The sequence below is a fragment of the Triticum aestivum genome, chromosome 3B (genome assembly GCF_018294505.1).
Source record: "Triticum aestivum cultivar Chinese Spring chromosome 3B, IWGSC CS RefSeq v2.1, whole genome shotgun sequence".
NCBI classification, from domain to species: domain Eukaryota; kingdom Viridiplantae; phylum Streptophyta; class Magnoliopsida; order Poales; family Poaceae; genus Triticum; species Triticum aestivum.
The window spans coordinates 3,339,191-3,352,772 of NC_057801.1; the positions used below are offsets into that span (position 1 = coordinate 3,339,191).

Consider the following 13,582-nt stretch of genomic DNA (forward strand, 5'->3'; position numbering starts at 1 on the left):
CTTTGTAGCACAACAAAGGTTTCTAACTAGATTGTGGGATAAAACTTTCAGATTTTTTGTCCAGCATAAATATACAAAAAATGAGCATTGTTCGATTAAAAAAAAATCTTTTTTTTGTATTTATGTTGGACCAAAAAATCTGAAAGTTTTATCCCACATTCAGATAGAAAGGTTGTTGTGCTGCAAAGTTTGAAGTTCAGGACATGAATTATATGAGAGAAACAAAAAAGAGAAATTTGCATGTAGTAAGTTAGTTGTGTAGTATAGATCTCAAAGCAACGGTGAGCAGTCAGGATAGTAAGGCCCGGGTTCATATGCTCAAAAAATCTGCATCCGGCCATCCTCACTCAATCAGTTTGATAGATTTGCATAAACACTGGGAATGCACAACGGCAACCAACATGCTAGGCACTTGAACTACTCACATCACCAAGGACACACAAAGTGTTAGTATTAATTTAAGACAGTGTGGCATCGGCAGCATGGCTTTCCTTCCACCTGACACATGCATCAGCAACTGGAACCATTCACTGTTTGCACTCTGCCTCCGCCGACACTTCTTTCCTTCAACATGTAGCACATTTATCTTTATGTTGAATCTAGAAAATGATAAAATTAAATGGCGAACATGTCATTTTTATAGATATGAACAACTCAGGGGTTGTCAGATGATCAGTATGTAGCCACCAGCACGTCGCGATCCAGCCACTAGCTCGCGTTCGCTTGCCCTTACCAGGCCAACTACCAATTCAATTGCTCGGGGCCAGAAAAATAGAGGCACTGGGAGGGTAATTAACCGAGTCTGCGACCTCATGAATGTAGGGCAATGCGCTTGTCAATTCACTCAAACTTCGTTGTTGTCACCAGTACCCAGGCCTTGCTATACGAGTTTTGTTGAAAGCCCAACGTATTTAAAATTGCTAAAAAAAATCAGGAAACTGAGGTCGAACCCACTATCATGGTCGAGCGCACACCTCTATAGGCACACATGCTGGATTAATTCTTGTGATTACATTGAGGATAGGTAGTTTTTGTACCTTTATAAATGCTCCATGGAAAAAAAATTGTTTTTCTTCCCTTTTTTAATCAATTTGTTGTTTCCCTTTTTTGACTCTTCTTTTGTTTTTCTAGTTAGATGGCACCCGAAAGACCTAATAACTACAATACAATATTGTGGTAACTTTAACTCGAGAAAAAAGTTTGTTCACACATATCGTCCTATATGAGGTTTGAAAATATGTTTGCATATTCAAAAATATGTTCATGATTTTGAAAATATGTTGGGGAAATAAAAAAATTCATGATTTAAAAAAAATACTCAAGCATTAAAAAATATCATGGACTTTTTTTAAAATGTTTGTGAATTCAAAAAATGTGCATGCTTCTTTAATTGGTCATAAAATTCAAAAAATGTTTGTGACTTCAATAACGTTTTCCAAAATTCAAAAAAAAATCATCGCTTCAATATATGTTTGTTGATTCAAAAAATATTCATGCATTTCAATAAATGCTGGTCAAATCAAAAATATTTCATGAATTTTAAAAACTTCCCAAAAATGTTTGTCAATTTTCCAAAATGATGACGAGTTTTAAAAAAATTGTAACCAAATTCTAGAAATGTTCATGATTTAAAAAGGGTTCTAGTATTTGTAAAAAATGTTCGTGAATTTGGAAATGTTTGTTATTCCATAAATATGTTCAAAAATAAAAAATGTACTTATTTTAAAAAAATCATGAAATGAAATAAAAAAAGAAAAAAAGAGAAAAAGAAAAGGAATAATATGAAAAAAGAAAAAGAAAAAGTAGTATAAATATAAAAAAGAAAAAGAAAAAAGGAAGAAAAAAAAGGAAAAATCGGGTTCCAGGGAACCTTCCTAAACCTGGTATGGGGAAGAACCCGGAATGGGTCAGCCCAACAGAGGACCAGGCGCGCGACGGGTGTCGCCAGCATGGGTTGATAGTGTTCTCATGTTGGAGATCCACGGTGGCAACAAAGAGAATGGTGATGAACAGGCGTAATTCTTTGGGCAACGAATGAAGTCCCTTTACATTATTTACTGCATTTTAAAGGTGGGTGGTGGTGTCCGGGGGCAAGAGGCGTTTTTCTAGTCTTGTTCCCGTGGCCTATTAATAGGTTGCTTTTTTTTGCAAGGAATTAATAGTTTTTTGTTGTTCTATTTATTTGTTGTTAAAGCAAATGCAACTGCCATGGTTTAATAGAAACGTCCCAAACCACAACTGATGTAAAGCACCGATAAATTCCTGAATCTTTATCATAGTTTACCGCGGAGAATAAAACACTCGTTTATTATTATTATTATTATTATTATTATTATTATTATTATTATTATTATTATTATTATTATTATTATTATTATTATTATTTTGCGTGTAACAAACGCTCGTCTACAAGCACAACCCCATCGATAGACCACCAAGCTAGCTGCTCCGCATTTACCACCGGCCGGCTTGCTAGTCAACGTGATGTCCATGTGTCTATTGAGCGAGCGGGCTGCAGAGGCTGTCCATGTCCATGTCTCTCTTTCTTTCGTCGATCGTGTTGCGCAAGCTGGCAGGCAGGCATCCTTGTTGAGTGCAAAACCAAAATCCCTGCACACGCCTTCCTTGCTTCTACTTCCATGAATGCTGAGCGGCTAGTACCTGTGGGTTGTCCGGTCAATGAAGATGATCATGACGATGTTGTGAATATCCATCCCATCATCGATCGACCATCATGCTCATGGTTCGATTCCCCAGGTCGCTGTTACGAGCCTCCCTATGCCTACCATGGACAAAACATCCCTGCTCCGCCGTGCCTTCGTCTCCTTCCCCTCTGGCTGTCTGGCAAGGCCTCCATGCTGAGTACCTCGAGGTGACACGGTTTGCTTGCGCTCCGGTACTTCCGTGCTGCCAGCCGCTGGATCAATGCTCTGTTGGCGCCTCCTCCATCTCGCTTCACATGCTTGGTGGTCTGAATGCAAGGCAGTACACTATCCACTGGCTTCACGACAAGGGTCCAGGGTTGTGTAGCTTGGCGACAAGGGTTTGAACTTGACATCAATCAAAGAAACAAAAGGGTCATACGAGAGTAATGCTAGACCCGCGTAAACTTACATGAGGTTTTTACGTAGAGGCTGATGTGGAGGTAGTTAATTGGATGAGGATTAGTGGCTGGGGCCTACCCCGGTTGAAATCAGGGGGAGAGGATTTATAGTTAGGAAGATTACATTACTTTACGTAGCCTGTTTGTAGATGGAGCATTATCGGTCATACGAGCATCTACAACCACGAATACCTGATTTGGGTTGCCAAACGCCCACCATACCGCCCACCACCCCGCGCCAACACGACCATGAAGCCACCCACGTTGTCTCACCACCAGAGAGGAGAAACTTGGCAGCAGTAGTGAGACATTCGGGGAGCCTGGATTCATCTCTGATATTGTTAATGCATGAAACCTTAGAAATTTGTCAAGGAATACATGCTTTTTTGATGGGTGAAAGGACTACATATAGATATAGTTCGTGAGAGAATCAGTATGGGTGAAAGGACTACATATAGTTAGTGAGAGAATAAGTATGCATACTGTAGGTATTTCCCCTACTGTTTCCCAGTAAAAAAAAAAAGACAGAGTAATCCTGTTGAAACTTCAAGCCATTAAAATTGAAATAATGTGAATAACATTAGAACTACATGTTGCGAGAATAAATGGTGTGCGTGTGCAATTACATTCTGGACAGTGGCTTCACTGTATGCATTCTGAATACACTTGTTTGTCAAGTCTGACTAAAAGTCTCACACACGAAGTCAGAGGTACAATAGCTGCTATTGTCTTTTCTTTATTTTGGTAGGACATGAGTTGATACTACTGGATCAAATTACTTCATAAAGGAAGTAACACTAAATTTCTTGTTAAAGAGTCCAGGTAAAACACATGATTATTCATGTGTGTGGAAATTAGATTGCACTGCTTCTGCAACCAGCTTACAATGTGACAAATCACAACAACAAAGGTAAAAAACATGTATACATTCGCATAGTTTTTAATATTATATTATTGAAATGGACGGGCGCAGCAACGCGCGCCTTCAATGATCAAGTGTTTCAATACCACGGAACATCGATTGATTATTGAAATTGCACATACCACGGGGTACCACGGTTACAACAAATTGCAGGATGCACGCCTTCGCGCGTAAATAAAACAACAGGAACCAGGCGGCAAGCTATCCATCATCAACAAAGAAAGAAAAAAGAGAAAACAAAAGAGATGGTACAACGTCCCGGCCCAGTATACATAACATGTAAAAAAGAAAACAATTACTCGAGGAAGAGGGTTTGCTTCATTGGGGGCACTGGAAAGAAGTGGGAACCGACATGTCACATCCGTTGAGGATGAGGCTGATGGGTACCTCCTGATCGATGTCCGGAGCGATCGTTCGGCCGTGGAGGGCGGTGCAGATGCAGAGGGCGGCGTCAAAGGCGACAAGATCACCCAGCAGCGGGCAGCACTCCTGGCCGCCCTGCCCAGCATGTAAAAGCGAGGTGCCGCCGGGCCCGCTAAGGCACGCCCTCAGAACCAGGACGTCGACAGGGCAGTTCCTCCTCCCCTGGGCGCTTTGGGCGAGGAGGAGGAGGAGGCTTAGGGCCAAGGTGAGCTGGGCAGCTTTGGGCGCCATTTTTGCCAATCTGAAAGAGCAGTGCTAGTGCTAAGATCAAGATGTGCTTCTTATGGCTGATAGGGGCAAGGGCCGTGTGATCCGATCCTAGCTAGGCTTTGCCTGGCTGTCTATTGTCTACGCCGCTTGTCTTGCCTTGACCTATATATCGTGCATCCATGTTGCGCAATGTTGCTTCCACGAAGATTCTACAACATTATTTGAGCATGTCAACTGTGTCAAGTACAAGTAGAATACAATTTATGTGATCTCTTCTCCGGAAAACAATATGCATCCTTGCGCTAAGCATGTACTACTACTCTACCTGGTCATAACACATGAATGTTTGTGTTTAATCATTGGACAGCTAGATCAGAATTATTGGCGCTACAACGGTAGAGCACTTTCTTGTTGTAAACCCTGCGATGCATTATCCGCAGCCTAGTTACTTGCTGATGCATTACATGCGGGTATTTTATCCGGATAGAGAGCATTTTTACTGACTCCTAGGACATGTTTGATTGCTCGCACTATTTTTTGCTACTTTGCATACTTGTCCCAATTGTGATCTACTGAGGAAAAACAGAAACTGGTGTATGAGACAGCTAGATGTGCAGAACGTGTTTCTTCATTGTGAGAGAAGGTCTTCATGAGACAACCAGCAGGATATGAGGATCCTAATAAGCCAGGGTATGTGTGAAGATTGGATAAGGCCTTGTATGGTTTGAAGCAAGCTCCTCCTGCATGGTACTTCAGGCAGTCTGTGAAATTACAATCCCTTGGTTCTTTTATAGAAAAAATGGGGTAGTCATATTCATACTTGTTTATATTGATGATATTATTGTCACTACTTCCTTATCAAGGGCTGTTGAGGCACTTCTCCAGGATCTTCGAAAGGACTTTGCTTTGAAGGATTTGAGAGAACTCCATTACTTTCTCGGCGTTGAAGTAAAGAAGGTTAAAGATGGATTTTTTTCTCACTGAGGAAAAATATGTGGGAGACATACTAACACGTGTTGGTATGAAAAAATTGTAAGCCTGTCTCGACACCCTTGTCTATCTCACAGAAATTGTCATTGACAGAGGGAGAAGCTCTTGGCAGAGGACTCCACCAAATACAGGAGTTTTGTTGGTGCTCTACAATATCTTACCTTGACCAGACCAGATATGTCATTCTCGGTAAACAAAGTGTGTCAATTTTTCACTCTCCCACTACAAGCCATTGGACCGCAGTCAAAAGAATACTTAGATATCTGAAGTATACATCAAGTCTTGGGCTAAAACTTGACAGTCAAATTCCACACTTGTCAGTGACTTCTCTGATGCCGATTTGGCGGGTTGTACAGATGATAGGAGATCAACATGACGGTTTGCAGTATATCTTGGTTGTAATCTTATTTCCTGGAGTGCTCGTAAGCAGACTACATTGTCCAGAACCAGCACAGAGGTAGAGTATAAGTCTTTGGCAAAATTCCATAGCTGAGGTTCAAACTTTGCTGAAAGAACTTAATGCGAAACATCCTTAGGCTATAACTCTTTGGTGTGATAATCTTGGAGCGACATATTTGTCTGCTAATCTAGTGTTTCATGCAAGGACAAAACACATTGAAGTGGACTATCATTTTGTGAGAGAAAATAGTCGCCACTAAATTGTTGAATATCCATTTTATTATTACAGGTGACCAAGTTGCGGATGAGTTCACCAAAACTTTGTCTGTGAAACAGCTAGAAGCTTTCAGATGCAATCTCAACTTAGATAAGTTGTGATTGAGGGAGAAGGTTGAAATATGTTGTGTAGGCTCTGTAGCGTGCACGTATTGCATTTTTAGGATCCGTTTACTTGGGCTTGATCTCTACTTGTACAAGCCGTGTATAGGTTGTCCATAGCGTGGAGATCAAGCCTTAATTACCGACCAAATCTCTGTAATCTCTTTCTATAAATAACTAGCACGCGTCCGTGCGGCAAGGCATACGCTTCCACCGATTTTTATACTATACTAGTAGAATGCCTGTGCGTTGTCATGGACTTTTAAAATATTTGTGAAATTATATAAACATAATGCATGTTAAATTTCACATGTAGAGAAAAAAATAGCATGGGCATAATTGGGTAAAAATTGAAGTCCACTTCACTTGCAATGTAAATTGATTTAAAAAGAAATTTGGCGATGTATACATATAAAGCGATTATCAAACTAAAAATACGTTACAAACTAAAATTTACTTGATGCACTTAAGAAATTCTCGCACAATTAGGAATGTTGTCTATCCATTCTTTTTTAGCATACATGCCCAGCCTTATTCTGACCTCAGCTACTCTCTCACCACAACCAGCCCTCTCACTCTCTCACCCCACGCACCCCTCACTCTATGTGTTCCCTATGCCGACAAGGCTGACAATACGTGGACGATGAAAGTGACCGTCATGAACTACATTATTCCTCATCTCTTCACTAAATAGATCTTTCTAACATAGTTCCACCAATTTATTCTATTTCCATGATTGCTCGGGATGGATGGTGCAAAGAAAATGTTGTAACATGATGTGTCGGCCATCCCTCTAAACACTACCACCATCTCCGCCACCTGAGATCTCTTGTACCCTGCCTTCGAATCCACTAATCCCTGTCCCTTCTCATCCAACGATGACCCTCCTCTAGTTTTCAGTCCAATCCATTATAGTCACGACAGTGACTTTGTCGATCGACATTTTCAAAGCATCATTTGAAGCCATCATTTTTTACCTCTGATCTACAAAGGTCAACATATAAACATAGATTAAAATTAAAAAATAAAAATAAGTGCATATACAATATATATTCATTGGTCTAGATGCAAGCAGGTGGCCGTTTTTAGTTAGAGTGAGTAGCATCGTGCCTTTAGTAGAGTGAGCTGAATCCAAATTTTAATAACATATAGTCGGTAGCATCGTGCTTTTTAGTAGAGTGAGCTGCATCCCAATTTTAATAACATATAGGCTAACCTCTAAATCACTTGTTGGTAATTATTCTCCAGAAATGACTTGTTAGGGTTTGTGATATTTTTCACTGTATAAAAAAACATGTGACGTTTCTCTCATCACAAACAATCGCTTTTCCTCAAAGCCACCTCTCTTCTTATCTTAAAAATAGAAATTCACCCTCTCACTCTCTCATGGCATGACACAACGCTCACATCTCATTCCCCTAGCTGGCTCTGCCCACCACGGCGTCTCACTGTTGCCTCCCCTCGACGCCACATCATTTAGCTCGCGCCTTCCTCGTCCCCTACTGTCCACAACGTCGCCCGCCCCCTTTCTCCCCCCTCCACAACACCCCAGGCTGATCCCGGTGCTAAGGAGTGCAAACCATCGTAGCCGAGGGTGACCTCCATGGCAACACAACCTGCTGCTCACCGCAACCCCGCACCTTCTCTGAGTACGGTGGCCAATTCAGGCTAGGGGCATGTGATGTCTCCACGTGTCGGCAAATAAGGACACAACATGCAGGGGAAGGTCATCGGCATGGGATGCGGCACCCACGGGAGAATGGGAGAAGGCATAGCGCATTATGCAAGGAGGCGCCATGAAATCTAGTGAGCCAACGCTTGATTTACCTAGTAAACTCATGCAATCAAATCGGATCGCGTGTAGGAGAAACATGCATTATGGGAATTAACGTGAGCTATTGAATCACAATTTCCTTTCCTTCAGAAGATTTTGTGTGATTCAGGGCAGATGGACAAACGAGAGGAAAACTCGAAGGGGGGGGGGGGGGATGGGTGTACGAACGACGACATACTAATGTAACACCACTATCGCAGACTCGCCTTTAATAGTAAAGATACCCCCCCCCCCCCCTCTCTCTCGCCCTTCCTTTGATCCCCATCCATCCCACCCTATCTCGCTACTTGTCGCGGGTTACAGGGATGGACATGGATTCTTGTCGCAGGCTACGGGGACGGACATGGATGCCAAGCATGTCATATAGGTAGGGTTAGGTGGGGGTCGAAACATGAGAGCAATTAGGGATAGGAGTCAGAGGAACTCCAACAGCCTCCCTAAATTATACTACTAGGAAAAACCTTATACACATCGATTGATTGAAGCCTAATATTTTCCATGCAGCTGAACATTAGGCGGTAAAAAAATTTCTTCTAATTGTGCCAATGAACTATTTGAACGCACTACTATACGTGTCCTCAGGAGCACAGTCGTAGATGGACAATTGAACTATTTTGAACTAGTAGGTGATGGAGACCGGACACCCACAGATACACCACTGAGCCAAAAAACAATGACCGGTCCGCGGACGTGACAGCATCGTACATGTCTGCCTGAGCCATGGCCTTTCTCCCACAGGAAAAGAAAATGCATGCCTTTTCATTTTCTTTTTCACGGAGCTTGTACGTCAAGCAAGAGTGTACCACTGTTGCTATGACGGAAACAAAGCTAGGGCGTCGTGGACGCATTCATCAAAACCCTTATCGTCGACACTCATCGCTAGCCTCCGAACTGTGAAAGATCTCCATATCATTTTCTCTTTAGGCGGCAGGCAATGATCTGCAGATCTGTAGCCACGATTGATTGATCAATGTAGCTATCTTTTGAGGTTCCTCTAACACATGTACGGCTGAGAGCCACTAGCAATAATCCAAACCACCCGGATTTAGCAAGTGGTTGCATTCCTTTCATGCCCATGGCATCGTCGCACACTCATGTCTTATTATTCCGCAGAAGTGTAATTAACTCAATTATTGAACTTGTACGAAACCTAGCTTACGGCCGGATTGGATACGGACTGTCTGTCCACCTCCCACTAAACTCCCCCATTGATTTTCACTGTGGGCCCTCTCGTGATTTTAGCCGTGTGTCTCCACCTTTAAGTTTCCTCGGTAAGAAAAAAACATGGCGTAACATTACTCATAGTAATTGACAAGAGCATAAGATGGGTCCGCCTCTTTGAATTGCAGAAAATAACGACATTGGTGCCCATGTTTACCATTTCTTTTACCAGAAACAACCGATCCTCGGCCCAATCTTTTGCATAAAACACTAATTGGTCTTTTTGGACATTTTAACCTTGATTATGACATGTTGGTCCCGCAAAAGCTGACGTGGTGTAACTGTTGGTCATAGGCGACGTTAGAGAAGATGTGATATTTATTCACCAAATAGTCCCTGGTATTTTTGCATAGGCACCCATCGGGAAAAAAATCCAAAATGCAATCTACTCCTGCCCAAGCTGTGCACAGACCTGCAGCACGACGCGTCTTTGCTCACGGGGTCTTGTGGCCGGCCATGGCCACCAGGCCCGGAGGGAGAAGGGGGTGTCGGGTCTCCGTCAGACGGGTGTCTGGATGAGGCTAGCAGTTTGATGTCCTTTTTGAGCAAAATACAGGAGTGATCATGGGTTCAGGTGTACTCACCTTAACCAAGGAAACCGTATATATTCAGCTCAAACATGTCAGAAATGAGCATGTGTTTGTTTCTGCAACTTATGAAAACTTATAACTATATTTTTGCTAATTTTATTTAGGAAGTGGATTCCTGTGTACCGAGGTTCCCCAAATCTGTTGTGTCATTTAGGTGCGGTACCTCTCCGAGCAAATTTATTCATGTCTGGTAGCAAACACATCCATGTGGTCCCTGTTTTCGGATCAACAATAGAGCAACAACGAGTGGAATATATTGTGACTGGAGTTAAACTAACTAGAAATAAGATGAAGCTAACACCAAACCAAATCCCATCTTGCAAGAGGCCAAGAGCACTGCACAGTCGAATGTACTGTTGAACTGCGTGGAAACTTGAAGTGTGTCTGGCCAGGGCACGGTCTTTAGGGCTTCCTCGGAAGGAATTGACTGGCATATAGGAGTGTGGAGGCATATAGGAGTAGTACCAGGAGTACTCTTTTGTGTGTGAGACGCATCAACTTTAGGTCATGTTTAGGTTTTCTTATTATGTGCCGACATGCATATGCGGTTCTCTACAATCGGACGTAACACTACTAGCATTCATTAAAACTAAATTACTTTGTTGGTCCCTTGAAAAGCTGATTTGCATCTCTGAGAAGGCGTGGCCCCTATTTATATTGGCGCTTTATGCCACATCATTCTTAATTAGTTTTGCTAATAGTTTGGACGAATTATTTGATCGCACAGCGTGCTACCTCCGTCCTGATTTATTAGTCCTTCTCGTATTTAGGATCATATTTTGACCATGATTTTATCTAATAAAATATAAGTTATACGTAGTAAAAGTAATATAATTAGAAACTATGTTCAAATATGAATCCAACGATATAAATTTTTGGCGAGATGCATTAACATTTTGTTAGTTAAATATAGCCAAATTAGCATAAAATACAAAGGGGGTCAATAAACCAGGACAGAGATAGTACGTGGTACGTGTCCTCTTGGGGCATAGTGGATGGACTATCGGACAGTCGTGCGCCCGTGATGGAGACCTGACAGGCACCTGGGCCAAAAAAAAAAGCTTGCAGATACTGTGCCTGAAATGAGGTGTGTCTTGACGACGCCTAGACAAGGTAGCGGCTGATTTACATGAAACCGTATGTGCACGCATGCTTGCAGCAGCAGGCGTCGCACGTACTGCATGCACAAGAGTTTGGCTGTTTGCTCACATTGTTTGTACTAAATGACCCTTTCAAAAACTTAAATTTGTTGACGAATCGGGCCTTGATATACATGCCAAACCGTTTGGCTACACTCATATAGGCAATGTAACCAAATAGCCGAATCATTTGACTACAATAAGTGTGTGAGTCACTCCAAACGGTTTGAGTACACTCACACACTCAGATGATAAGTCATCTTATAGCTGCACCAAACCGTTTGACTAGACATACACTTGATGTAACCAAACATTTTGAACACATTGCGTGTATGAGTGTAGTCAAACGATTTGGCATATATAGGGGGGCCAGATTCGCAAATAAGCATTAAAAGTGGTTAGTGAATGGATTGAAGGGAGTAGTTTTTTCTTTTCATCAAAAGCTATCACAACACTAGTCACTAGGACAATTACATGATGATGCATGGTCGTCGACGTGAAGAACTATTGCTCTACTAGCCAGCGAACTGTTAAAGATCTCCAGATCTTTTTCCCTTTGAAGGCAATGATCTGCACTTCTGCATGTAGTAGCCACGATCGAGGTAGCTCCCGGGATTCCTCTGATATATGTACGGCCAGCCGGCGGCACATCACAATAATGCCAACCTCCCCGATTTAGCAAGTGGGAGCCTGCCTGTCATGCCCATGGCATCGTCCACATACTTCGTGCTTGCTTTGATGCTATGGTTCGTTCTTCGGTCTACACTACAAGTACAAGCTAATACAAATGTGTGCATGGAGTCGAAGTAATCAGCAAAGAGTTTTGTTTTGTTGAAAAATGGACAGATGGCATATGTTAAGTAGCACAAGCCCTTAAAAATGTTTTCTTTAAGAACTAAGAAATCACATCAAAAAAATTGTAAAATTGAACATCATCTTTGGAAATAAATCCACATAAATCTAAAACTTCAACTCCAATGGGCCAAGGAATTTAACCTTGCTTGCTACACCCAACCCACGATAGTTGTTTTTTGCTTGCCAAGATATATTTTGGCAAAAACTACCTCCACTAGATTTTGTTTGTGGGTCCTCACCCCTATGAATAACGCATGATGAGAACTGATGGTCGACAAGGATCACTACTACCAAAACTACTTTAACCACTGTAGACATGCTGGACCTCCATGTCCAAGGTCCTTTGTCGTTAGCGCGCTGCAGCCGTTGGGGCCCACTGTGCTGCTTGTAATAATTAATGCGACTCCCACATTTAGGAAGTTGTAGGCTTCCTTTCATGGCAGCTATAACAAACGTCGCCACTCAAAACCCACTGCATAGCTCCACACCACTTCCATGGAGGAAGGTGGAGATATGGAAGCAGCTTCGCCTGCGGTGGCGGCGGCAGGCGCTGCTTCTCTGGACCTGTCTCTAACACTGGCCCCTGTGTCACCACCACCACCAGCACCACCTTCCTCCTCTTGTTGGGCTGCAGCAGATGTTGTTCTTCCTTCTTCTACAGGCGCAGGTGGCAATTACCATGGCCATGGTGGTGGGAAGCTCTTCTCGTGCCTCTTCTGCAATAAGACCTTCCTCAAGTCGCAGGCGTTGGGGGGCCACCAGAACGCGCACAAGAAGGAGAGGGCCGCCGGCAGCTGGAACGCCCACCTCTACCTTCCCGCAGCGGGGGCAGCCAACCAGCCGGCCGCCGCGACGTCCATGCTGCCAGCGACCTGGCCGCCCGCACGTACGCCTACTAGCAGGCTTGTCGACGACCACGAGCAGCAGCAGCAGCAGCAGCTTGATCTTAGCCTCAGGCTCTAGCAAGCTAGCTAGGGTTATGTAGTGTCAAGTCAACGCACATATACGTGCGTTTTTTTTCCTCCTTAGATCATCTAGCTTGAGCGTGCGTGTGTGCACTCAAGTATCTGTGGAGGCAACTTCTGTTGATTAATTCACGTGCACTACTCGCATGTTGCCCATTTTACTTTGCTTAATTTTGCCCCGATTGGCTTTGCAAAAAGGAGTAGCTCATTAAGGCATGTTGATCGACATCGATATATGAATATATCACTGCCAAACTGTTACTACCTCTGTAGCCCCATGAAAGATCTGCCTCCATGTTCCTCTGTGGGTGTTCCTGCGTGGTTGGCCATAGCCGGTGGAGGCCCACGCCTGTTGGATGTTAGTGCCGCTCGCAGTAGTGCGGCACCCAGATCTAGCAAGTGGCTGGCTTCCTTTCATGGAGAAGGGATCTTGCATTGTGCTCCGGACAAGTGTCCAAGTATCTGTTGGTCCAGGAGAGACGGGTCCGACCTGCTAATGCTGGCACTTCTCCATGTTAGTTGTCGAAGTGTGATTGCCCCCGGTATATCTGGT

General features: G+C 43.1%; 1 protein-coding gene across 1 annotated transcript; it reads left to right on the forward strand.

Annotated features, from left to right (window-relative positions):
- The first annotated feature begins 12,559 nt into the window (after positions 1-12,559).
- LOC123072948 (zinc finger protein 2-like) lies at positions 12,560-13,027 on the forward strand. Its single transcript, XM_044496609.1, has one exon. It carries the CDS (start codon positions 12,560-12,562, stop codon positions 13,025-13,027), a length of 468 nt encoding a protein of 155 aa, XP_044352544.1.
- Positions 13,028-13,582: the final 555 nt, after the last annotated feature.

Coding starts and splice junctions, on each gene's coding strand:
- LOC123072948 (XM_044496609.1), top strand. CDS start 12,560: ATGGAGGAAGGTGGAGATATGGAAGCAGCTTCGCCTGCGGTGGCGGCG.